General features: G+C 35.8%; 1 protein-coding gene across 2 annotated transcripts; it reads right to left on the reverse strand.

The window, feature by feature from the left end:
* Positions 1-850: 850 nt before the first annotated feature.
* On the reverse strand, positions 851-25,850 carry ACTR6 (actin related protein 6). Of its 2 annotated transcripts, none has more exons than XM_082739219.1 (11): positions 25,699-25,850; positions 23,593-23,710; positions 23,102-23,170; positions 21,399-21,522; positions 20,050-20,185; positions 19,902-19,958; positions 12,166-12,264; positions 11,993-12,071; positions 5,046-5,217; positions 3,283-3,421; positions 851-1,459 (listed from the first exon to the last, which is right to left on the reverse strand). In XM_082739219.1, exons 1-11 carry the CDS (start codon positions 25,764-25,766, stop codon positions 1,330-1,332), a joined length of 1,191 nt encoding a protein of 396 aa, XP_082595345.1. In that variant the 5' UTR covers positions 25,767-25,850; the 3' UTR covers positions 851-1,329. The 2 variants fall into 2 exon arrangements, with proteins under 2 accessions (XP_082595345.1, XP_082595346.1); XM_082739220.1 differs by having other exon boundaries at positions 23,089-23,170; positions 25,699-25,835.
* Positions 25,851-27,606: the final 1,756 nt, after the last annotated feature.

Consider the following 27,606-nt stretch of genomic DNA (forward strand, 5'->3'; position numbering starts at 1 on the left):
TGCTAGTAATTGGGTAACATACAAACACTCAATTTGCAACTTCCAGCCTAAGTCTAGGAAGGACTGACCAGGTCCTAACCCAACAAAACCTAAGTAAAATTATAGTTGACCGCTCTTTCACTCTGATCAGCATCTGTCTCTTCACCTATATTTTCCTTTGGGAAATGACCTGCTTTTGATCTATCTTAGTAGTGCTGTCACAGTCTCTGAAGGCATGGGGTAAATGCATGATCCTAACTAGGATGAAGAAACTGGTAGGAACTTGATTCATGAACATAATAACATTAAGACAGAAAATAGAGAAGCTAAGATATTTGATGGCAGGGCTCTAAAAGGATTGTTTCTCAATTTCTTTAACCTAGATTCCTAAGGTTATCCTGTTTTTTTATATTTCCTAAGGCTGTTGGTCCAGTTTCTTTTTTTATTAATTTTACAAAACACTGTCCTACTGATAAATTTTGTTTTGCTTAGAACAGCCCAAATGAGTTTCTACAGTTTGTAAACAGAGAAGCATACCTGCTCTATTCAATAATGTCATTACCAGCTCTTTCCTTAAATTGGAAATCTGTAGATTTTAACACCTGACTATGTCTACTGTGAATTATATGAGTTTTTTTTGGTACCCCATATGAGTTTTTAAAACAAACCATTAACATTTGTTTCAAGAGTTGTTGACCAACCCTGAGTTAACGTCTAATTTCTTTTCAGCCTAAAAAATGGTACAGTCTTTTTATGAATAAAATAATACATTTCTGCCAACATAGTACTGATCAAAAAAGCACTTCAATAAATTGGCTTTCGTTTCCACCCTTTCCAACTTACTCTATAAAAAATAAATGCAAAACACAAATAAGATTTGTCTTCCCAAATTTAGTATGTATAAACAAAAATGACAATTTTTAGATAAAATACTCAGTTCTAAAAGAGAAATCATATCAGCCAGGAAACACTTTAGCCAATCCCTCTCTAGTCATAGCCACACAAAAGAATCTTCCAAGGAAAACTGACCAGTGAGACAGTTACACTTGTGCTCTCAGCTAAAGAATTAAATTTAAAATGCATTCTCTTTCATCTTCTAATGAAACATAACCTATTCTCAGGAACAGTGTGAGCACTGTTATGGTAGTCTAACTCCTAAATGAAAATATGAGCTGAGATACAGTTTACTGTAATAACGTAGCTAAGAAACCTTTGAAAATTAGCCAAGGATCAAAGTATTTACATAAGTTCAAGATCTTATCTTAGGATGAAAGGTAACCTACTTTAAAAAGAACATTGAAATTAAACCTTTCAATTACGACCAGTCAAAACTTTAATTCAGAATGTTTCTTAAATATCAAATTTCTCTTCACAGACGCTATGTCCATTTTCTTCATAATCTTCTCTTGTTACTACCATATCTTCAAAATCGTCATTCTCTGATATCAATTTTCCACCTTCCCAGGCATAAGTAATAGGGCTAAAAAAAAAGTTAAAATAAGTGAACCGAGATGATTTTACAGAACTGAAATGCCAAAAAACATTCATTAGTAACTAAAATGTGGCAATCTCTACTGAACCTAATTTAACAGAAAAATCACTTAAAGTGTGAAAATAAGCATAAGCTTCATAGAAATAAGGTAAACTCAGAAAGAAAAGAACCTTGGTCACCAGTATAACAAAGTATTCTTTTTCCCCCATGCCCTGAATTTATAGACCCTCTACTTCTAATAAAAAACAGAATATGAAAAAAAAAAAAGCCCAGAATATGAAAGGTCAAAAATGCATGAAGGAAAAACAGTCATAACTAGATCTAAATTCTGTATGTGACAAATATATGTCATCTATTTCGTCCAACAACCCATGAAACAACTATTCTCTCATTTCACAGATTTGGAAAATGAGGTTCAGAGAGGTTAAGTGGGAGACTACGTTTTAACCCAGAACTATTTTCAGTCTGTGCTTTTGCTGCTATACTGTTACCTCTAGTAAATGAAACGTTTACAGGGTAGGACACAGTAAAACATAAAAACACGTAAAACATTTAGTTTGGTTTTTTTCAACGAGGTTATACTTTGTGTTATGACTCAATTCTATTTCTACTGTTCCTCTCCCCTAAATCAGTTTAAAATCTGAAAAATGATGGAAAGTTAATAAATCTTTTATTATATTCATTTTATTGCCTAATCTTTAAATATGTATTTACTTACATACATATATAAAACAGATGTACAATAAAGATTTGATGAATAAAAGAATAAAGACTATTTCTGTGGATCCCTTGGCCTTACGCATGACTTGCATTTCAAGTGCAGGACAAAAAGCATATGAGGGTGAAAAAGAAAAAAAAAGTGTGGGGAATAAAGAAACGAGGAGGAAAAATAATAATAAAATAAACACACAGGATAAAAATCCAGTATGCTGGGCGCCTGGGTGGCTCAGTGGGTTAAGCTGCTGCCTTTGGCTCAGGTCATGATCTCAGGGTCCTGGGATCGAGTCCCACATCGGGCTCTCTACTTCGCAGGGAGCCTGCTTCCTCCTCCCTCTCTCTCTGCCTGCCTCTCTGCCTACTTGTGATCTCTGTCAAATAAGTAAATAAAATCTTAAAAAAAAAAACAAAAAACTCTAAAATTAAGAGTCAGGTATATGGGAGGCACCTGGGTGGCTCATTTGGTTAAGACTCTGACTCTTGATTTTGGCTCAGGTCATGATCTCAGGATCATGGGATGGAGCCATGCATCAGGCTCTGTGCTGGGCATGGAGCCTGCTTAAGATTCTCCTCTCCTTCTGCCCCTTCCCACAACCTCCCCTTGCTCTCTCTCTCTCTCTCTCTTTTAAAAAAAAAAAATCAGATATATGGGGTCCTATTTGCAATTCCGTCACTTAAGACTGGGACTGCGGTGAGACGGTATTACTAACACACATATTTGGTAAGAGACATGTATTTGTTCCCAACTCAAAATAAAAGAGAACTAGGTTTTAGCCTGGTCATTGCTATTAACTTACTATAAGGCCTTTGCCAAGTCATGAGACCTTGTTTGTTTATTTATAAAGTAAAAACGCTGAACAGGATGTGGCTCCGCTAAGGTCCTTCCCCAGGAACTACACTCAGCATATTAGCATCAAGCTGCCATAGCCCACTGAAATGTAAGGTTTATTCTTCTAATTTTTGAGAAAGGGAAAATGAGGATTTCAAAGGTGAATTCAACCTGCTAGAATGAGGCTTTAAGTCAAGTCTACGTTTTGACCATTTTAGCTTCAAAATGACTTGCATGTTTTATCTCTGTATCAGCCAACACTTACTTTTCAGGCAGCACAACTGAAACATCATAATCTGTTGGAGTGAGACATCGAACTTCTGAGTAAACCCGATCTCTAAATCCTGGGAAAAGGGAATTTCCTCCTGTCAAAACAATGTTCTTAAAAAAATGCGGCTGCATTTCTTTAAGAGGAAAAAAAGAAGAAAAGGCATCAGAAAACCCATTTACTTATCTTTCCAGAAGGATAGATATGAGGGCTCAGGCAAGAGCAAACAGTTACAGTTACTGGTTGGGAAACCATGTAATTTTTTAATAACCATAACAACTATTTATAATTTATAAGATTTTATAATGAAGTTAAAGTTTACACAAATTGACCCATTAAACAAGTGAAATATGACCTCATAGATCTTTAAAAGAAAGGCTAAGGTGAAGAGTTTGAACTACTGACTGCTTATACACAGATGTAAGCTAATACATAATACATTCTAGCAGCAGACATTTGGTAATGATGCTCATTCTTCCCTAAAATGGAGGAAGTCTTTCTGCAGGCTGAGACTGTGAACTAGGGTAAAACTAAAAAGGAAGGCCTTCAAGGCATTTTAACTTAGAAGCCCAAACTTGCATTTTATCTCAGAGACAGACCTACTTACTGTGCAACATTTACACCTGATGGTGAAAAACACTCATTAAAGTTACATGATGGCAAACCTTGTTAGGTGCCATATGGTTAGCTGGGATTAAAAGCCACCATGGTGAAATCTATGAGGAATTAATAAATAATGGTCACCCCACCTAATGCTTCTGTTCACAAAACAGGCACATGGTTCCCTTACATCGACACTGAGTCTCATGACATTAAAGCAGTGTAATATAAAATGCTGTGTAACACTACCTGTAACTTTATATAAAACATGAAATTAATGAGACACTAACATGAAAAGAGTTGTAAGATAACATTAAGAAGATGATGGCATTATGTAATCATCTTTTTTTTTTTTTTTTAATGGGAGGAAAGGACATTGCAGGGGCTAGATTTTCTCTAATGCCTGGACCATTCCTTACGAACTAGAAAGACACTTTCAAGATATAAAAATACTCTCGGGGCGCCTGGGTGGCTCAGTGGGTTAAATAAAGCCTCTGCTTTCGGCTCAGGTCATGATCCCAGGGTCCTGGGATCGAGCCCCGCATCAGGCTCTCTGCTCAGCAGGGAGCCTGCTTCCTCCTCTCTCTCTGTCTCCTCTCTGCCTACTTGTGATCTCTGTCTGTCAAATAAATAAATAAATCTTTAAAAAAAATTAAAAAAATATTAAAAGTAAAATAAAATAAAATAAAAGTACTCTCTAAGACCCTAGAAAATTACTTAGATGAATCCTGCTTCAGGAGAACCCACACACCACTGAGAAGCACCAGACTTGAGCCTCATTAACTTCCTGTACATTAATTCAAATAAAACTGAACGGACAAACCAGTCCCATCAATAGCTAAAAACTGTCACTTTGTTAAATTATAAATTACTATTCTGTGTAAATTTGAGTTAAATTAAAACTTTTCTAAAACAGATACATTTTAGTAGTCATAAAGAGATTAATGTCTTCAAGTTTTAGCAGACAATTTTCCCTGTAACAAATTTCTAATCTAAGATCAATAAGGAATTATTCAAGTGCACTATGGGATCTCTGTAAATAAAACAGGCTTGCCACTTGCCTATAATTACTTAGGGAATTCAGATAATTTCTCTATTGTTCATAGAGCTTGTGATTTTTTTTAGAAAAAGCATTATCATTCAATACTTTATTTATGTACCTTCAGGTAAGTTCTGAATTGAATAGACGATAGCTTCTGGAATACCCATTTCTTGAATTCCTATATCAGAAGGATTAAAAAGTATTTCTGGAACAGCAAATCTCTCATTAGCCAGACGAAGAATTTGTTCCCCAGATTTGTATTTTCCACTTAACACCATCTCTTCCCTTGGCTTAAAGAAAAATAAGATTAAAAAGTTTAAGCTACATTATCTAGTCTATATGACTAGTAACATTTAGTAACATGTTATTACTAATATATTACCATGTTCTTGGAAATTTCAGGATTCTCAAAAGTTAGAAAAACCTGTCCCTCTCTGTTGCCTAAACCACATAAAAAATAATTGCTTACTTTAATGTAACTATTCCCCAAAAGATGATCTGGCCATATTCCTTAAAACAGAAAGAAGGGCGCCTGGGTGGCTCAGTTGTTATGCATTTGCCTTTGGCTTGGGTCATGATCCTGGGATCCTGGGATCCATCCCCGCATTGCGGACCCGGCTCCGTGGGAAGCCTAATTCTCCTTCTCCCACTCCCCCTGTTTGTGTTCCCTCTCTCTGTCAAATAAATAAATAAAATCTTTTTAAAAAATTAAAAAAATAAAACAGGAAGAAAAGGAGAATAGAGGAGAGGGAATTTCTTTCTTTCTTTTTTAAAGGTTTTATTTATTTATTTGACAGACAGAGATCACAAGTAGGCAGAGAGAGAGAGAGCGAGAGAGGAGAAAGCAGGCTCCCGCTGAGCAGAGAGCCCGATGCGGGGCTCGATCCCAGAACCCTGGGATCATGACCGGAGCCGAAGGCAGAGGCTTTAACCCGCTGAGCCACCCAGGCGCCCCGAGTAGAGGGAATTTCTTAACCTGCCTATAATAATAGGCCAACTTCAGTTCCTAGAGAACAAAGAATATACTCTAAAAAAACATTTAGTATATCTTAAATCTACTTCCACTCTCCTATGTATGCATGTATGTATATATGTATGCATTTTTAAGTAAGCTCTACCACCAACATGAGGTTTGAACTCATGATCCTGAGATCATAAGTTGCATACTCTATAGACTGAGCCAGACAGGCACTCCCACTCTCCTGTCCTATATGTTTATTGGACCGTGTAACTGTATTACATCAGGATCTCCTCTTTCCTAGGCAACCTCGTTGGGTACCCTCCCTCCTTGGGAGCTCTATATTATCATTTTGCTATCACTCAATGAAACTTGCTTTGCTGCCCCCTCCAAAAAAATATTTCCCCTTCCCCTTGTACAAAAAAAAACTAAATATTTAAATTCATTTGTTCAATTTTCAGAAATCAATTTTGAAATCCATGGACTTCATCAATCAAATTTTCTTGTTATTTATTTTCTGCTGAGCTGTGTTCTTGAAGGGGCCAGAAAAAATAATCTTCTACAACATTCTGCAAGATTAAAATAATGGTCCTTCCAATTTTACTAAGAATCATCAGCTCTTTTAGGTTCAGTTATAGATATTCATTTGCAATTATATACACATGGCATAACCCAATCTTTTATATAAATAAAAAAACTTAAAATATATGAAAATATTAATAATTAGTAAAGAGTAATATATTTAAAGATTATAGATCCCTTAATGTAATCAGTCATCCTTTCTCTGCCCAGATTTTTTTCTTCCTTCAAAGAGGCTTTTTCTGCCTTCCAAATGAAAGGTCCCTCCTTTATTCTCCACTATCACTCTATATTATCCTTCATAATTTACACCATCACATATCTACCATCTAGCACATAATGAGTATTCAATAAATTCTTGAATCACAGTATGCAAGTCAACCATGTGCCATTGATTGTATTCAGCATTTTATATACATTATCCCATTGAACACTCACATAATCCTGTGAGGTAGGCATATTTTCCTTTTATTAATGATGTAATTAGGTTTGGTAAGGATATATGACTTGCTTGAGATCATTCATCTAATAACTAAAAGCACATACAATATATTCCTTCCACTACATTGCCTCACTTAACCTGGATATAATTCTGAATTCTATCATTTGGAATTTAGAAATTCCAAGTTTAAAACACTATTCTTAAGAAAATCCAAAAATTAGAGGCACCTGGGTGGCTCAGTGGGTTAAGTCTCTGCCTTCGGCTCAGGTCATGATCTCAGGGTCCTGGGATCGAGCCCTGCATCAGGCTCTCTGCTCAGCAGGGAGTCTGCTCCCCCCCCCATCTCTGCCAACTTGTGATAGCTCTCTCTCTGTGTCAAATAAATAAATAAAATCTTTTTAAAAAAGGATATCCAAAAATTACACAATTTTCTTAATACTTTAGGATGAAAAAGGAAACTCAAATTACTTTTTACCCAACACACTACTGTTACAGTAGTAAAGAGGAAAGTATCCTCTCAGAGTAGTCTTCCTTCTCAGGCAGAAAGGAAGTGTCTCCTACAGATTTATAAATTCACTTAAAAGTGATACTGGCTTGAGTTTAAGGGATATAACTCATTTTGTCCACTCAAAATAAGCTGAAAAAGACACAGACTTGGGAGAAATTCAGCTGACAAAACATTAATGATTATGTAGTCCATTACCCAGATTTTACAGAAGAGAATCATGTGATTATCCCAGGCTCAAATATCTAAACCAGTGGAAAGAGCCAGAACTAGAAATTTCTTGTTGAATGTTGGCTCCAAAACCATCAATAAGTAATGTGGAACTACAAGTAGTTTCTGTTTTAAGAGTTTAACTCCAAAAAACATTTTTTTTTAGACATGGACAAAAGGACTTTATAAGGGCTGCTGAGAATTGCTATTTTAGTCAATGTAGGCCATGATTACTACACAGTCTCATAAATTTTGTTCTGATACTGTAAAAAAATGATCAATTTAAATTACAATGACTCTGCAGAAACTACTACTTGTAATCATTAATCATGAGCCAGATTTTCCCAATTTAAGTCCATCAAGTACGTTACATTTCAGTAGGTATCCCCTTTCTGATAAGAGATAAAATTGGAATTCGTATCAGTTGTAATCAGTAACAATATTACAGAGATTATTACTGTTACTGTTGTTATCATATATACTAGAAAATGAAGGCTGTATCTTTTTCCCAATTTAAAAATATTCTTGAATAAACTATCAAAGTACAAGTTTTAACAATATCCTAAGTATAAGGGCTCTTAAATAATTATAATTTTTTTCATTTTATGCAGTTATTGTTTTTCTAATTTCTTAAACATATATCAACTTTCATCAGAGTTGTTGCATATCAGGCAACAATGAAGGTGATTAAGTAATAAATAAAAAATAACACTTTTTTTTTTTTTTACCTCTTTGGAAAATAACACATTTTAGGATTAATCCTAACATAGACTTGGGCCACCTGGGTGTCTCAGTGGGCTAAAGCCTCTGCCTTCAGCTCAGGTCATGATTTCAGGGTCCTGGGATTGAGTCCCACATCGGGCTCTCTGCTCATTGCGGAGCCTCCTCCCCCCATCTCTCTGCCTGCCTCTCTGCCTACTTGTGATCTATGTCTGTCAAATAAATAAATAAACTCTTAAAAAAAATCCTAACAAAGACTAAAATTATTTCTAAAGCTTGAGATTACTAAGATATACACATAATTTTGTTTGTATTTTGGTCTTATTTTTTTCAATATACACATGATTTAACATGTATAGGTAGTTCTTGAACATGGGTTTGAACTACATGGGTCCACTTATATACAGATTTTTTTTTTATAATACAGTACTATAAATGTATTTTCTTTTTCTTATGACTTTCCCAATAACATTTTTTTCCTCTAGCTTACTTTATTGCAAGAATATAGTATATAATGCATATAACATACAAAATACATGTTAATCAACTTTATGTTATCAGTAATGCTTCTGGTCATCAGTAGGCTAATAGTAAAGTTTTTTGTGGGAGCAGAGGGTGTCCAGGTATATGCAGATTTTCAATTGCATTGGGGAGGGGGATGTTGGTTGGCATCCCTAACCCCTACATTGTTTGAGGTCAACGGTACTGTGAAAAAATTAGAAATTTTAACATTAGTCAACTAAGGAAAAATTAAACTATTATTTTTGAATTAAAAACTCAATGTAACATTCCACTGTCTGGCAAAAGTCCAGGGCAACTGAATCTGTCCACTCAACTGATAACAAGGAGTCTAAACTGAGTTAATGAAGCTTGGCCTATAACCAGTACTAATCACAAGCCAAAGACCAATAAAAGAGCTGCAAATAATAATATGTGGCATCTGCATTTTTTCTCCAAAGATGATGAGTAAAGCAACTGTCACTTGGAGGAATAACCACATCCCTACTGGCTCACTATGTAAGGTACAGGTTTGAGAAAACAGGGTTTATACTTTGGCAAGGAGAAAACTGGCTGCATTTAGTCCAGTAAACTAACAGGGTGTCATTTACAGGGCAGGAGAGAACTACATTAAAAAAAATTGTTTTTTCAAGAAAAAAAAGTTTTGCCCAGACTTAGCTGAAAGTGCAATTATCTGAAATAGATTTTTTTCTAAGATTTTATTTGTTCACTTGATAGAGATAGGGATTACAAGTAGGCGGAATGGCAGGCAGAAGGAGAGGGAGAGGGAGAAGCAGGCTCCCTGCTGAGCAGAGAGCCAAATTCCAGGACCCTGTAATCATGACCAGAGCCAAAAGCAGACGCCCAACCAACTGAGCCACCCACACTCTTGGAAGAGATTTCGGGGCGCCTGGGTGGCTCAGTGGGTTAAGCCGCTGCCTTCGGCTGGGTCATGATCTCAGGGTCCTGGGATCGAGTCCCACATCTCTGCTGAGCAGAGAGCCTGCTTCCCTCTCTCTCTCTCTCTGCCTGCCTCTCCATCTACTTGTGATCTCTCTCTGTCAAGTAAATAAATAAAATCTTTAAAAAAAAAAAAAAAGATTAAGTTTTCAAACAAGGATATCCAGGAACAGGAACTGAGAACATAGATATAGGTTACTTTTCAAGTGCCCTGGGTGATTCTAATGATCAGCAGTTTTGGAGAAATTGGGAATCACTGAGAATTTACTGAGGGCTCATCCCTGTGAAATACAGATTACTTTACCACCATTAACTCTATAAAATGCTGTAAATTATCCAGAAGGTATTTTATATAACTGGAGTGTTTTAATGATATATGAAGATGGGGCTGTCTATGTATTTACAGTTTTCGTCGTCCCCAAGGAAAAAAGTATACTTTTGATATCCTAAAGAGGACTTGGACTTCCAATTCATGAAAAAGCAACCTGATCTCATAACCTATCCCAACTCCCACTTTCGAAACCCAACCTAGGTCCTTCCACAAGCATCTGTCTCTAAGAACATTATAGAGTGATTTCAATTTTATGAGCCCTCTTCAGAATTCTGATTTGTATTTCACCTCAATCATATGCCCCCAATTTTTTTTTTAAATTTCAGGCATATAAAGAAGTATAGTTAATAGAAGTATAAAATTAAAGAAGTACAAAACCCATATATCCATCAACTAATTTGATACTTTATAAATTAACACTCTTACTTTTAATTTGGTGTTATTACTCACATACAGTTTTATACTTTTACTTCATACTTAAATTACTTACTTAAATTACATACTTCATAAATTACTCCACACAGCCTGAAAATGTACATATCTTCCTAAAAATCGCCTAAAGACACCATCATGTCTTAGATGTTTTAGACAGAAACATGTTTTTGAGATGTATACATAACTATCATGTAGCTCCACTTAATTTTCACTACTGTTTATCTTATAATACAAATACATCAAAATTTGTTTATTTTCATCCAAGAGTGGATATTTGGGCTCTTCTCAATTTTTCATTCTTTTCAAGTATACTGCAATAAATGGTAACCTAAATATTTCCTTATGGAAGCATGCTTAAAGATTTTTAAGCATGACCAAAGATTTTTAACTTCCCAATACTCCTCCACCAAGTCAGCTAAAAGGCCAATCTTCGCATTTACCCAAACAGAAGTGATACTACACCTGAGCCGATCAAAGGTAAGGAGAAATAATTTTAACATCCAAGATGAACTACTTTTCAACACTTTGAAAGTACACCAGATTTTCCCCTTTTAAACTACAATTTGATCATATCAGACGGAACAAGTAAAATTCAGCCATGTCAGCTATTCTGATAACTTTCACAAGGCAAATAAACAACTCTGAAATGGATTTAAACTAATTCTTAAGAAAATAGAAAAGGATTAACTAGAATATAAATAACAATATGATTTATCTCCAGATTCTTCCCATGTGCTATCATTCAGCTGATGGTTCTTTCTCTAAATAACTTTATTAATGAGGTATTAATCATTTATACATTTGTGTCTGGAGAAACAAAGAGCAGAAAAGCAGTTCTCAACAACTTTGTAAGACTCTACCAAATCCAGCTAGATGTTTTTCTTTTCTTTTTAAAAGATTTTCTTTACTCAATGAAACAAGATGGGATTGGGAGGGAGACAAACCATAAGTGACTCTTAAATCTCACAAAACAAACTGAAGGTTGCTGGGGGGAGGGGGATTGGGAGAAGGGGGTGGGGTTATGGAAACTGGGGAGGGTATGTGCTTTGGTGAGTGCTGTGAAGTGTGTAAACCTGGCGATTCACAGACCTGTACCCCTGGGGATAAAAATATATGTTTATAAAAAATAAAAATTAAAAAAAAAGAAAGAAAGAAAGAAAGATTTTCTTTACTTATTTGCCAGAGAGACACAGCAAGAGAGGGAACACAAGCAGAGGAAGTGGGTGGTGGGGCGATGAGGGGAGAAGCAGGCTTTCCAGCTGAGCAGGAGCCTGATGTGGGGCTCGATCCTAGAACCCCAGGATCATGACCTGAGCCGAAGGCAGATTATTAACAACTGAGCCACCCACGTGCCCCCAACTAGATGTTTTTCAAATCTGACTAAGGTGGTCACATCAAGCAATGTCATTAAGGATTTTAAAAATTACCTTACAAAAGCCCTTTTTAATTGTACTGAAGTCAGGTAAAACATAATCTATCATTACTGTATTTTCTTCTCCTTTCAACCTGGAAAACAGAATAGAGACTTGTGAAATAATTAACTTTGTGTAACATTACCCAAGAATCAACTTTCTAATTCTTAGATTACTATTATACATACTTTGCAATATCCATATCTCTATAAAAATCCTGAGACACATAGCACACATCTTCTTTCACTTGATTAATCACATGTGTTTCATCCATAACATGTAGTTGCCTAAACAGAAATAAAAAACTGTAAAATGTGAAATGGAAAAATGAAAGGATAATTTACAATTACTTAAAATATTTTTGCTGGAATTAAATCTTTGGGTAACTCACTTTTTAAAATATTAAATTTTTGAATGTGTAAAATATTTTCAACTTTATAGAATAATCACATTTCCATTATATTTAAACTCCACATTATTCCTCTGAGAGCAGATATTAGTCCAGTTTGCAGAAAGAAATTGAAAATAAAGGCTTTAAATATGGTAACATTTATTAGAGAGCAAACTTTTTCCTTCTCCAACCATTCTGAATGGAATCTTGCTAAACTTAACCCTCTCACTTTCTTTTCTGATCATAGTAGTGAGTTAGCACGTAGTAACTGACATATAGTAGATGTTTAATAAATATTTGATAACTGAACCCAAGAAACACAGGCTTAATGAAGAAAACAAAGATGCTTTTAAAAACAAAACTGAAGAAAACACAAACCAGTGGATAGTCCATGCTCATGGCTTAAAACAATTAATGTTATTAAAATATCCATACTACCCAAATCAATCCATAGATTCAATATGATCCCTATTAAAATGCTAATAGTATTTTTCAGAGAACTAGGGCAAATAATCCTAAAATTTATATGGAACAACGAAAGACCCTGAATAGCCAAAGCAATCTTGAAAAAGAACAAAGCTGGAAGTATCATAATCCCAGATTTCAAGATATACTACAAAGCAATAGTAATCAAAACAGTATGGTAACTAGCAGAAAAACAGACACATAGATCAATGGAACAGCACAGAGCCCAGAAAAAACCGATGCTTATATTAATCTATGGCCAATATAGTCTCTTCAATGAAGGATGCTGGGAAAACTCACTCCATCTACTAAAACAAACTCAAAATGGACTAAAGACCTAAATGTGAGATCTGAAGCCATAAAATTTAAAGAAAATATAAGCAGTAATCTTTTGGACATTGGCTTTAGCAACATTTTTCTTTCTTTTTTTTTTTTTTTTAAGATTTTATTTATTTATTTGACAGAGAGAAATCACAAGTAGGTGGAGAGGCAGGCAGAGAGAGAGAGGGAAGCAGGCTCCCTGCTGAGCAGAGAGCCCGATGCGGGACTCGATCCCAGGACCCCGAGATCATGACCTGAGCCGAAGGCAGCGGCTTAACCCACTGAGCCACCCAGGCGCCCCTAGCAACATTTTTCTAAATATGTTTCCTCACACAAAGGAAATGAAAGTGAAAATAAACTATTGGAAATACACTGAAACAAAAGTCACAGAGTGAAGAAAACCATTAACAAAATGAAAAGATAACCTACTGAATGGGAGAAGATATTTATAAATGATACATCTGAAATGATTTATCGGATAAGGGGTTAATATCTAAAATACTTAAAGAAATTTTAGAACCCAACACTAAAAAAACAAATAATCTGATTAAAATGGGCAGAGGACCTGAATACAGACATTTTACCAAAGACAACATACAGATAGCCAGCAGATACATGAAAAGTTGCTCAATATCACTATCAGGCAAATGCAAATCAAAACAATGAGATTATCACCTCATACCTGTCAGAATGACTAGTGTCAAAAAGATAAGTTACAAGGGTTGAAACAACATAGAAAAAGAGAAACTCATGCATTGTTGGTGGGAATGCAAACTGGTCTATCTACTCTGGAAAATAGTATGGAGGTTCCTCAAAAAATTAAAAACAGAAATAGCATACAATCCAGTAATTCCACTACTGGGTATTTATCCCCTCAAAACAAAAACACTAATTTGAAAAACTATATATGCCCCTGTTTATTGCAGTATTAGTTATAATAGCCAAAATATGGAAGCAACTCAAGTGTCCAATGATAGGTAAATGAATAAAGAAAATGTGGTATGTACACACACACACAGAGACACACACACACATAATGGAATACCAAGGAGCCATAAAAAGAATGAGATCATGCCATCTGTGATAATATGGATGAACCTAAAAGGTTTTATGCAAAATGAAGGAAGTCAGAGAAAGACAAATACCATAAAATTTCACTTATATATGGAATCTAAAGAATAAAACAAAGCAAAAACAGACCCATACATACAGATAACTGGTGGCTGCTGGAGGAGAGAGGGTAGGGGGATGGGCAGAACAGGTGAAGGGGAATGGGAGGTATAGGCTTCCAATTACAGAATGAATAAGTCACAGGGATGAAAGGTACAGCATAGGGAAGATAGTTAATGTACTGTGTAATAGTATTCTATGGTAACAGATGGTAGTTACATTTATAGAAAGTACAGCATAGCATTGTCAAATTCCTAGTCCTACACCTGAAACTAAAGTAACATTGTGTCAACTATACTTCAATTAAAAACATAAAAAAAGATAAGAATATGAAATTATTTGAATATTTAGCTCTACACATATATACTACAAATACTTTTTGTTTTAGACTCAACATCATCTCCATTCTCTTATGCTATTGTTCTTTTAAAATATGGTTATTTACTACCCTATAATATTTATTAGAGGGACCTATTAAAATGTATTTATTTATATTCCTAGTGTTGGAAGTTTAAATCAGGGAGGAAAGATATTTGTATGTTTATAAACGTGGACTTTGGCTCTGTTGTTTTTTGTTTTATTTTAGGAAGGCTCTATGCCCAACATAGAGCTTGAACTCATGAGCCTGAGATCAAGAGTCACATACTCGGGGCGCCTGGGTGGCTCAGTGGTTTGGGCTGCTGCCTTCGGCTCGCGTCATGATCTCAGGGTCCTGGGATCGAGCCCCGCATCGGGCTCTCTGCTCCGCAGGAAGCCTGCTTCTCTCTCTCTCTCTCTCTCTGCCTGCCTCTCTGCCTACTTGTGATCTCTCTCTGTCAAATAAATAAATAAAATCTTTAAAAAAAAAAAAAAAAAAGAGTCACATACTCTACCAACTGAGCCAGCCAGGTGCCCCAAAGACTTTGGCTGAATCACAACTTGGCAACCAAGTTACTTTACCTCTTTGGGATTCAATCTCTTCAACTCTAAAAAGGTCATAACAATAAGATCACCGACTTAATACCTCTGTAAGAAGTAAATGACTCTAATTATACATGTAAAGTGTTAAGCATAGTCCTTATACTCAATAAGTAAAAAAGACATTATTATTGCTTCCTTTTTGCTTTTTGTTATCTCCATACACAGCATATTCTACCTTAAGATTCACTATTGCACCAATGAGAAGAAAAGATGATAATTAAACTATAACAATTCTAAGGTACCAACAACTGGAAGATCCATCCCAACTAGCGATGTGAGAAAAGTGTGACTCAAAACTGGTGCAATACAGGTATTTTTATCTGTCTCTCTGATTATCTCATTATTTATTCATACTGTAGGACACAGAATTTGAAATACTGTTTGTATCTTGGTGTACTGCCAAACTGTTTACCAGAAAAGTTATTTCAAGTTATGTTGCAATCATTAACAGCCAGCATCACTATCTGCAGCATCTTCTTTTTTGTTTTTAGAACATCATGTTTTGAAAAAATTCTATTAATTCAAGTTCTAAAAGTTGTGGCATTTTAATTTGTATTTTTCTACAAGGAAATGCCATGAAAAAGAGAAATTCTTATTTAACTCGTATCTCCCAACCTCCTAAATAAGTGCTCAATAAATGTTTTAACTGAATTTGTAATTACTTCAGATACTTATCGTTTTTTATGTCTGAGAATTATCCATTTATATCCTTTGACTGTATGTAATTCTAATGATTATCTATCTGTGCCACAGACCATTTGTTTTCTGAGAATCATCTAGTAGCCATTTTATACCAAGGTAGTGCTTTTCTTAAGGACTGGTAAGAGCCCTTAATATATTAAAGATAATAACCCAGTGTCCTATTTGTTTCAAGTTTATTTCTCAGGTTTCTATTTATATTAGTTTTGTTTACAAATGCTTGAAATCAGTGGTTTTCCAGACCAAAAGAGGACAAAGAGGGATTAGAGTGCTGATAATATTCTGCCTAAACTGTGTTCTAGTTATTTGGGTATATTCAGTTTTTAAAAATTCACTGAGTTATACATTCAAGGTTTGTAAACTTTTCTGGATATATATTTTACCTCAATAAAATATTTTTTCTTTAAAGTGATATGTCAAGGGAGCACCTGGGTGCCTCCGTCAGTTGAACGTCTGACTCTTGGTTTGGCTCAGGTCATGATCTCAGGGTCGTGACATTGAACCTCACATTGGGCTCTGTGTTCAACACAAAGTCTGCTTGAGATTCTCTAACTCTCCTTCTCCCTCTGCATCTCCCACTGTTCCTGCTCTCTCTCTCTCTCAAATAGCTTATTAAATAAATAAAATCTTATTTATTTATTTGAGAGAAAGAGAGAATGAGTAGATGGGAGAGGCAGAGAGAGAGGGAAAAACAGGCTTCCTGCTGAGTAGAGAGCCCAATATGGGGCTCTATCCTAGGGTCCCAGGATCATAACCTGAACCAAAGGCAAAGTTAAACAATTGAGCCACCCAGGCACCCCTAAATAAATAAAATCTTTTTTAAAAAAAGATATAGGAAAATTATATGCTTTATTATTTCTTCGACTACTTTTTTTTATCACTTGTCAGCTTTTTGGCTAAGATCAAGTGTATTTCTTCTACTATTTTTATTCTTAACAACTCAAATATTTTCCTGTTGCGGCTTTATTTTTATATTTAAATATTAAACCCATTTGAATATTAGTGTATGAGCCAAAGGAAAATTTTTCTCCCAACAGCCAACTTTCCCTGTATCCTTTCCTGAATAATCAATAGTATATATTACGTTTTCTTTTACAGTGTTTGATTCAAAATTAACTATTCACTCTCTCTGATCTATCATTTAATTCTCATCTAAGTATCACTTTATTACAATTTTAAAATGCTTTATCATCTACTGATAAAGTCTTTCACTATTCTTCTTTCCCATAACTATATCTTTTTAACTTTTTATTTTTATTTTTTTAGAGAGACAGAGAGAGCACAAGTGTGGTGGTGGCGGAGGGGCAATGGGAGAGGGAGACAGAGAATCTTAAGCAGTCTGCATGCTCAGCATGGAGCCTACCACAGGGCTCAGATCATGACCTGAGCTGAAATCAAGAGTCGGACACACTTAACCGACTGAGCCACCCAGCTGCCCCTCCCAAATACTATTTCTAAGTATTCTTGCCAGGTTGTTCTTTTCAAATTGAACTTCAACAGACTTTCTTTTTAAAATACATGAACTTGGGCATCTGGGTGGCTCAGGTGGCCCTCTGCCATCAGCTCAGGTCATGATCTCAGGGTCCTGGGATCAAGTCCCGCATCGGGCTCTCTGCTCGGCAGGGAGCCTGCTTCCTCCTCTCTCTCTCTCTCTGCCTGCCTCTCTGTCTACTTGTGATCTCTCTCTGTCAAATTAAAAAAAAAAATTATTAAAAAAAATAAAATGCATGAACTTTTTCAGTCATGAAAGGAAGGAGCAATGATTTAATACACAGGTCATGGACTCAAAACTGTGTAGGTTCTGGTTAACGACCTCATCTGTCTCAACTTTCTGTGCCTTTCAAATTTGTTGCTTCTAATCTGATGAGGATAAGGGAACTAAATATCTAAATCTTTTGGAATGGAGCCCAATTCTGTTTGGTTCTACAATAAATAACATCCACATAACCTTAACACCGTATATGCCATTTATGAACCCTCCATTTTTAGAATTAATATATAAGCAAGGCAAGAAGACTTAACTATGGTAAAAAGTCATATGTAAATGTTACCTCAATAATTAAGAAATGGTATAGCACTGTTTAATAAAAAAAGTCACTGTCTAAAGATTACATACTGTAAGATTCTGTTTCTTGAAATAACAAAACTATAGAAGTGGAAAACAAATTAGAGATTGCCAGGGGTGAGGGGAAGGAGTTCCTTTGGAGAGATGGAACAGTTCTACATCTTGACTGTGGTGATAGTTACATGATCTATACATGGGATAAATACACACAAATGCATGTAAAAAATGGTGAGAACTGGAAACAATACTGTATTAGTGTCAATTTTATCATTTTGATACTATATTAGTTATATATTAATAAGATTACACAAGGCTCTATGTACTATTCTACAACTTCTTGAGGCTGTAATTATTTCAAAATAAAAAGTTTTTTACAAATGCGCTAAAGCTGGGTAGGTTGGATTAGGGAAGTAGGTCTCTCTTAGGGGTAATGAAAATGTTCTAAAAATGTTCTAATACATTAAAACCCACTGAAAATATACACTTTAAATGGGTGAACTGTGGGGTGCCTGGGTGGCTCAGTGGGCTAAAGCCTCTGTCTTCGGCTCAGGTCATGAGCCCAGGGTCCTGGGATCGAGCCTTGCATTGGGCTCTCTGCTCGGCAGGGAGCCTGCTTCCCCCTCTCTCTCTGCCTGCCTCTCTGCCTACTTGTGATCTGTCTGCCAAATAAATAAATAAAATCTTTTTTTAAAAAAAAGGGTGAATTGTGTGGATATGTATCATAGCTCAATAAGGCGTCTAAAAAATAAAGGTACCTCTGACAGAAGAAAGAAGGAAAACATGGGAGGAAATGCAGAAAGAAATGCAGATTCACTTATTTTCTCATATGACAAAGAGGGGAGATATTGAAGGTGTCATACCAGCCAAAATTATTGTAGTGATAAATTGAGATTTAAGAATTCTACTTATAAAACAAGAAAGTACCACTTAAGTTTTTAAACAAAATAAAATAAAAAATAATACCATGAATAAAATTTAGGAAAGGGAGAAGTGTTAGAATGTGGTAGTACAATAATTCCACAACTTTTAATGATGGATAGTCATCTAATATTGGTTAATTCAACAAGCAGAACTAACAGTACATTATTAAGGCTCACAGAGACTAAAATTATAAGAGATAAATACAGTTTAAAGACCATACTTTGTGGAGAATGCAACTGACATGAGACAGAAAGAGGAAGTAGAGATTTATTTTCCTTAAATACATTTGTTTTATAATGTGTAACATTTAGAACTTCTTATAAATTCTATAATTTTAAAATATTAAACTCCCGGGGCACCTGGGTGGCTCAGTGGGTTGAAGCCTCTGCCTTCGGCTCAGGCCATGATCCCAGGGTTCTGGGATCAAGCCCCGCATCGGGCTCTCTGCTCAGCAGGGAGCCTGCTTCCTCCTCTCTCTCTGCCTGCCTCTCTGCCTACTTGCGATCTCTATCTGTCAAATAAATAAATAAAATCTTTAAAAAAATAAAATAAAATAAAATTTTAAACTCCCTCGAATTTGGAAACATCCAAATTTTGATGGACACTAGCATTTCTTGTGCTAGAACGCTTTTTTTTCCTCTCTCTTTTTAATGAGCTGTACACCTACTGTGCGGCTTGGACTCATCACCCAGAAATCAGGAATTGCATGCTCCTCTTCTGAGCAGCCAGATGCCCCACTAGAAAGCTCTTCAATTTGAACATCATTTGTATTTATGTATGTGATATAGTTTTTAAAGCAATAATATAGAATTGTCACCTGAAGTTACAACTAACGGTTAAAGGATAATTTTAAATTACTTTAAAAAGTTCATGACCAGCAGCCACAAGCCGCTCCCCCACCACCCCACCACTATCAATCAAATAAGTATTACCGGTAAGAGATGATCTCCTTTAGATGATTGGTTAGGAGTTTTCCTCCCACATTTATCCTAAAAAGGGAGAATTCAAATTCGGTTCAGTTTATCACACCTTTCATTCAGTTTTAACCTAAGAAAAACATGAAAATTGAATACAACTCACCGAATAATTGCTTCTTTTTTCTTTTTACTTCTACAGTAAGGAACTATATGTGTAAAGGAATATCCACTATCTACAATGATACAGCATAATTCAGAAGGATTATCTCGAAAATACCTATGTGCACTGAGAGCACCAGCTATTTAGAAAAAGATAAAAAAAAAACCTGCATTAAATAAAAGCACACTTAATTTAAAGCAATAAAGAGAAGCAACAAATTAAGACAAGCACAAAAACAAAAACCTTCCTTTATTTCTATATGCTAATTTAAAACAATATTCCTAATTGTCACAAACTCTCTACAGCATTTAAACTACAACATCACATTTTTGTGGTAAATGTGGATAAAAATATTTTGTGATCAACTTTTAAAGGTAAATAGTCATGACTTAATTATTTTAACATCATAACTTAATTATGAGCATTTATTACCTGCTGGGCACTATTCTCAAAACCCCAGCACAGAGAAGTTAAGCAATATACCCAATGTCATACAATTAGAAAGTAACAGAGCCAAGATTCAAACCTAAGCAGTATGATTCTAGAGCAAGGTTTCTCAACCTCAAAACTACTGACATTTGGCGCCAGGTAATTCCTTGTTGCTGGAGGCTTTCCTGTTCACTTTAAGATGTTTAGCAACATCTATATCCTCTACCCACTAGATGCCAACAGCACCCTCTCAGTTGTGACAACCAAAAATGTCTTCAGACATTGCCAAATGTCCCCAAAGAGCAAAATCATCCTTGAAGAACACTGTTCTAGAGACTGTGCTGTTAAGCATTATAGCACAATATCACTCATATATATTTAAATACTTTCATTATACTGTCACTTAATGTAATTTTAGCCTTTCATAAACTTACTTCTAGATGCTATTTTTCAGACTCTTTTTCCATATATTGGCAGGCTAAGCTATTAACATTATTTCAATCAATAATAATAATGACAGCAAACACATCAGTGGCAGAAAAGGTAACTACCTCAGAAACAATAATCTTTTAGAAATTAAAAATATATGGCTAGTGGGGCACCTGGCTGGTTCAGTCAGTACAGCATGTGACTCAGGGTTGTAAGTTTGAGCCCCACGTTGGACATAGAGGTCATTTAAAAAAAAAAAATAATGTGGCTAGTAACTTCATTAGGGAGAAAATAGTGTGCTAGTAAAAAGATAAAGTGAGAAAATCTGATTAGATAATCTCTAAAAGTCCATCTAGTTTTTAAATTCCATGTTTTATTTTCTTTAAATCTAAAGGAATATCACCCAATATTCTTTTATTTTAAGTGTTTCTCTTTACCCTATTCATATCCATCCATATTCCCATTACTTAACTGTAATGAAAACTATAACTCACCATTTACTCTTAAGACTGCTTGGAACTGATATTCTTCAAACAGGATTTCATTCATTGATTCTTGAATTGAAGTGAAGTTAAAGTATGGTTCTGTAATAATAATATTGGTATCTAAAAAATCAACCTATGAGAGAAAAATTTCCACAAGTTTTATAATTTTGTAGTTATAAACACTTGTTTCACATATATAAACAAACATATTAAATTCTTACAATTATCCTAGATGGCAAGTCTTATTACTAAATACATTTAATTGGCAAACTGAGGTATAAAAGAGTTGAATAAGTTACCAAGGTTTATTTAACTAATTAGGGACATAGCTAGGATTTGAACCCAGAAGTCTGATTATAGAACTCATGCACTTTATTATTTAATTTTAACTCTTTTAATGGTAGCATTGATAAAATGGTACTATCAAATTGTTTGAAGATCAGTATGCAAATGTAATGAACAATATTAACTACAAGCATTAGGTATTTTGTTTTCAAAGTTAAAAGGCCAGAAGCTTTAGCATATTTACTGTTTATATAATTCTCTCCCACACTCTTAAGAAGTATTAAAAACAGAGTATTTGCTCACTATACCTAAAGTTATACTACAGACAGTAAAAGCACAAAATCCTCACAAAAAAGTCACAATTCAGGTATGTAGACCAAAATATTTTATTGTGAAAATAAAAATGAGATAGTGAATTAGTCTAATAATAGTAGACATGTAGACAATCTTGAGTTTCATACAGACTCTCGTAACCTCAAATTCCATACTTAATTAACATTTAAAAAATCAAAACTAAGAACAGTGTATTAGTGACTTAAATGTATACTAGAAACATATTCAAAAGTTAAAGCTAGATACCTCAATTACCTTCAACCCCAATCCCAGACTCACTCTCTGGAATCTGCCCTTGGCTTTTCCTGATACTGCCTTATCTCTCCTCTGAAATAATGCCACTGCCTTCTCAATGCCCTCTATGCCTCGGTTTTCTTTTCACTCTGATCCGTCTTCTGTACTGCTAGCAAGTATTTTTCTAAATCAGAAATCTGATCATCCTCCCCAGATGTATTTCTCACCACAGAAGTCCTCCCCTCCATGACTTGACAGTGCTTATGAAATAATGTCCATACATTTGCAATCTCATCCCTCCTTCCACCCACCTTCAATGTGTGCTGGTAAATGTTCAACAGCCAGATCTCCAGGGGGGAAATAAAAGTCCTGATTTGTACAGCCTACCACTTTCTGTGTTATAAATACTGTCACAATGGCTGATTTCCAGCTCTCCTGAAGTCACCAAACTCTGAACGCAGAGTTGGGAGGAGATGCATGTAATTGGTTCTCATGAGCCGATATGAGCCAACCTTCAGCATAAGACTATTCATTAAAAATTCTGAGTCTATTCACTTTCACACCATGCGCTCTTCCCTAACAGATTTTAGCACAAATAATCTCAAGCATGTATTACTTTTCATATACATGTATATTTTGGTAGTATATATAACTTTTATAGAAGTTAAAAATATGACTGATATAAATACACAGTGAACATGTGCAACAGATCTATTTAAGTCATATTAAGGCGTAAACTAGCTTTATATCCTATCCTGTTGGTTCTTGCATTAACATGAGTTCATAACTCTTATTGCTGTAATTTTTCATTTGCATAAGACATGGAAATAGAAATTTGAATACATACTCTAATTTGTTACCTGATACATTTCTTTTCCAAAAAGGTAATCCCACACTTGTCTTTGAACATCCCAATTCACCAAGTAGCCCTAAAAAAATTCTTGTATAAATTATCACAAATATTTGAATAATTTTTAAAATCATATTAATATATTCTTTTTTTCATATTAATATATTCTAAACCACTAACTTATCTTTATGGTTACTTTCACTATTCAAACATTCTTTAAGGAGATGCTACTCCACACTTTTTTAAAATGTGTTCATCTCATTTAGCTGTAACATAAATAAAATTCAGTACCCACAATCAGTAACTAAGTCATGGCCACTTATTGTTAACAAGACAATTTAATTTCAATTTTTGGTTTTAATAAGATCTTATTTAAAATTTAAATAACTTTTTCTCAGAGATCTAAAAATATTTCCATATATACAAAATCTTAATTATAAATTTAAAAATTGTCTTTACATTTAGGTCTATGTTGTTAGAAATGACATATAATTGAATTACCTTCTGAAAAGGAAGGATGTAAAAGAGTCCAGAAGGGTCCTTTATTTCATCTATCTGGTTAGCAGTAAAAGTTTTAAGACGTGCTGTTTTTGACCTGAACTGACAGTTAGGAATTACCCTATAAACAAAGAAATAAAACAATTATTCCCTAAAAACAATTATTCCACTTCCAAAAAATACAATTACTCTACCACCCTGTTCCATGACAAAAAATACCCACAATCAGTGTTTCTCATTTTGTCTTTGAATAATCAAAAAATGTCTTTTTTGGGGCGCCTGGGTGGCTCACTGGGTTAAAGCCTCTGCTTTCGGCTCAGGTCATGATCCCAGGGTCCTGGGATAGAGCCCTACATCGGGCTCTCTGATCAGCAGGGATCCTGCTTCCCCCTCTCTCTCTGCCTGCCTCTCTGCCTAGTTGTGATCTCTGTCTGTGAAACAAATAAATAAAATCTTAAAAAAAAATTTTTTTTTTAAAGTACTAACATGCACTAGCCTCTACACTGGACCCTTTATCTTTCTCAAGTAATCCTTAAGAAATCCTTCCAGATGGGTATTGATCCTGCCATCACACAGACGACAGAGCTTAGGTAAAGTTTCTGCTCTTTCTGGCTTTAATGTGGAAATATTTTTTTTTTTTTAAGATTTATTTTTTTGAGAGAGAGCACAAGCACACAGAGGGAAAGGGGAGGGATAGGCAGACTCTCAGGGAGAGGCAGGTCTTGGTCCTGATCCCAGGACCCCGGGCTCATGACCTGAGCTGAAGGCAAATGCTTAACTGACTCAGCCACCCAGGCTTAGTGTGGAAACCTTAATACCACTCTGGTAAAGGATTTACAGGTTCAAAATTCTTGCCATTAAAACTAAGTCTCTAGGATTCCAAAGATTTTTAATTAGCAAGATGCCAACTCCCCTCTGAGTGCAGAGCCCAAACGGGCTCAATCCCAGACTCTGACAACATGACCTGAGCCGAAATTAAGAGTCTGATGCTGAACGCACTGAGCCGTCTAAGTCACGGGAGGACATGATTTTTAAAAACTGCACTGTAGCCAATCTTATGGTTATATGATAATTTTAGTCAATTTTCTATTCTTGATTATTCAGTTTGCTTTCCATTTTTTAAACCATATACAATGTCTGTAATATAAAGCATCCTGTATTCGCTCTTTTTTTTTTTTTTAAGATTTTTATTTATTTATTTGACAGAGAGAGATGACAAGCAGGCAGAGAGGCAGGCAGAGAGAGAGGAGGAAGCAGGCTCCCTGCTGAGCAGAGAGCCCGATGCGGGACTCAATCCCAGGACCCTGAGATCATGACCTGAGCCGAAGGCAGCGGCTTAACCCACTGAGCCACCCAGGCGCCCTCCTGTATTCGCTCTTATCAAACACTTCGAACTTACTGTTTACTGTGTCAAAGGATAAAAACAATGATACACACTCCCAAAACATTTTCTAAAAGACTAACAATTTACATTCCTATGCGGTTTGACTGTTCGCATTGAAAAAGAAAAAAAAAAAAAAAAAAGGAGGAAGGGGGAATGCTCTGTAAACATAGACGAAAACATCTCTTCTTCTTTACATATACATATAGGACTTATCTATTTTATGAATGCCATTGTAGTAATCCTGTTAAATCAACTCTAATAACGAGGTCAGCTAATGAGCACTACGAAGGGCTTCGATTCGAAGCCTTCAACGTCTGCAATCGGTAAGACAACTGTTTTTAAACTTTGTAAGGGGAGGTCGCAGAACCCACTGAGGATGTGATGAAAGCCTCAAGAAATATGTATATACATATAAACGTCCATGATTCCTGAGGGTTCATGAACTGTGTGCGCAACCCTCCCGCAGGATGGGCTTCTTTAGAAGCCTATTTTCCTGAGCTATTTCCTGTTACGCACGAGAGAACGTGGGAAACGCCAAGTCCCACTTCCGGGGCCGCGTAGCCTAAATGCACACCAAAAGAGCAGTTCAAAGCACCCCACTCAGCAAGCTCCAACCAGAGCATCACTCTGGCGCAGGTTAGGGCGACGTAGGAGCATTTGCAGTTGACTGTGATCCCGAGATGAAGCGTAGTCTCTCTTGTCCTAAGGACGGAGGGAACACTTACGACACATTTTCATGGCTGTAACCGATTTTGGCATTGTAGGCTCCGTTATCCAGCACTAAGGTCGTCATTTTAACGAGAACCAAACAGCCGCCGCTTCCCGCACCTGACCCTTCGGCTCCCACTTTTTCCGGTACTCTATGGTTTGCAGGGCGGAGCGTGAGGGCGCTTCCGGTCTCCCTTAGCAACCGAGGACGCCGGAAGACGGCCTTCCCTCCCTGGGGCTCAGGTGGTTTGTGCTGTTCTCAATGTACTCCTTTTAAGTCGAGGCGAGATCCAACGAAAGTGGGACTGGCTCAGCGCTTTTTCACCCCTAGCATTCCGTATCTGTCCTCTACTTCGCATACTGACTTGGTCCTACAAGTTTATTCTAATCCCCGTGGTGAGCCTATAGCTTTGTGCCCGTGTTTGTATTTTCGAGTAGTATTCTCAGTGATATTTCCCAAGGAATAAAGTGCAAAACCATACACAGCATGGAACTGGATAAGAAGTCTCTTCAGCCTCATTCCCGCCAATGCCCATTCGACTGTAGGGCCCAACCACTCTTAAATTACAATTATGGTATTCTGTCAACAGCCTTGCTTCTCTGCTCATTCATATTATTCCCCTGCCTACTTGTTCTTCATAACACCGCTCCGTCCTTCCTATCTAAAAGGATCTCTTGACATCTCACGTCTTGACATCTGTTCTCGCTCTTAAAATTAAGTGCTCCTATGTGTTCTTGTAATGCCCCCGGCTAACTCCTCTATATAATAACGAATAAGAGAATGAATTTTGTATTACCATCCAGACTCCACCTCAAAATGGCTGTGATGAAGATAATAATGGTTGACACAAAGTGCTTAATACCTGCGAGTAAACTTTCTAAGATGTTTATACATATATTAACTAACTTAATCTTTACATTTATGAACTATTATTGAAATCAAAGAGATAGTGATTAATAGTGCAGTCTCTTCATTCAAACTTCTGGGCCAAATGCTGGCTCTTACTAGATGCTGTAGACGGGCTAATCCCTCTATGCTTTAGTTTCCTCGTCTGCAAACTAGAGTAATATTAATAACACTCCCATGCAGAATTGTTTTATGAAGAGTAAATGATAAAAGTCAAGTATCTGGTAGTAGTAATCATTATCATCATCATTTTCATCTTTTTATCATGCAATCATTCTCCCTTTCTTTTTTTTTAAGATTTTATTTAAGTAATCTTTACAGCCAAGGTGAGGCTGGAACTCACAACCGCAAGATGGAGAGTCCCATGTTCCACCAACTGAGCCAGCCAGGCTCCCACATATAATCAGACTCTTAACTTGCATAAACAGCAAACTCCTTGAAGTCAGGCACTCTATTCCATTGGTATCTATATCTTTTGTATTAAAAAGTTGTTAAATGTTCAAAGTTAATTATGTCCAATTTTAGTCATTGCATTTTCTCTAATTTATTTTTAAATGTATAAAATCTCTTACTATGAGCATGTTTTATAAAACTTAGTTCATAGAACTGCCATCATTTCTGTTCATCTCTCCTCTTTTAAAATGTGTTTCTTTTAAAATGTGTTTCTTTCTGGTTATCAGCCCTTTGTCACTTAAGCTTCTCTTTTTGCTTTCCTCAACATTTACACGCTCCTTGATCAAGACAATTTTTTGCTCTTGGTTTCAGTTGTCATTAAACAATGATAAAACCTAAAGCAGAATTTCCACACCCAAGTGTAATCTGAATATTTTCAGCCAGATATCCTAAGATAACTTCAATAGCAACAAATCTAAAACTGAATTTTTTCTCCAAAACTGTTTGTTTCACCTAATTACTTATCTATATTAATGGTGTATCCCAAGTCCCAAGCTAAATACCTCAATTACTTTCAACCCCAATCCGTGACTTACTCTCTGGAATCTGCCCTTGGCCTTTCCTC

This window comes from Mustela nivalis (genome assembly GCF_964662115.1).
Source record: "Mustela nivalis genome assembly, chromosome: 7".
Taxonomy (NCBI): domain Eukaryota; kingdom Metazoa; phylum Chordata; class Mammalia; order Carnivora; family Mustelidae; genus Mustela; species Mustela nivalis.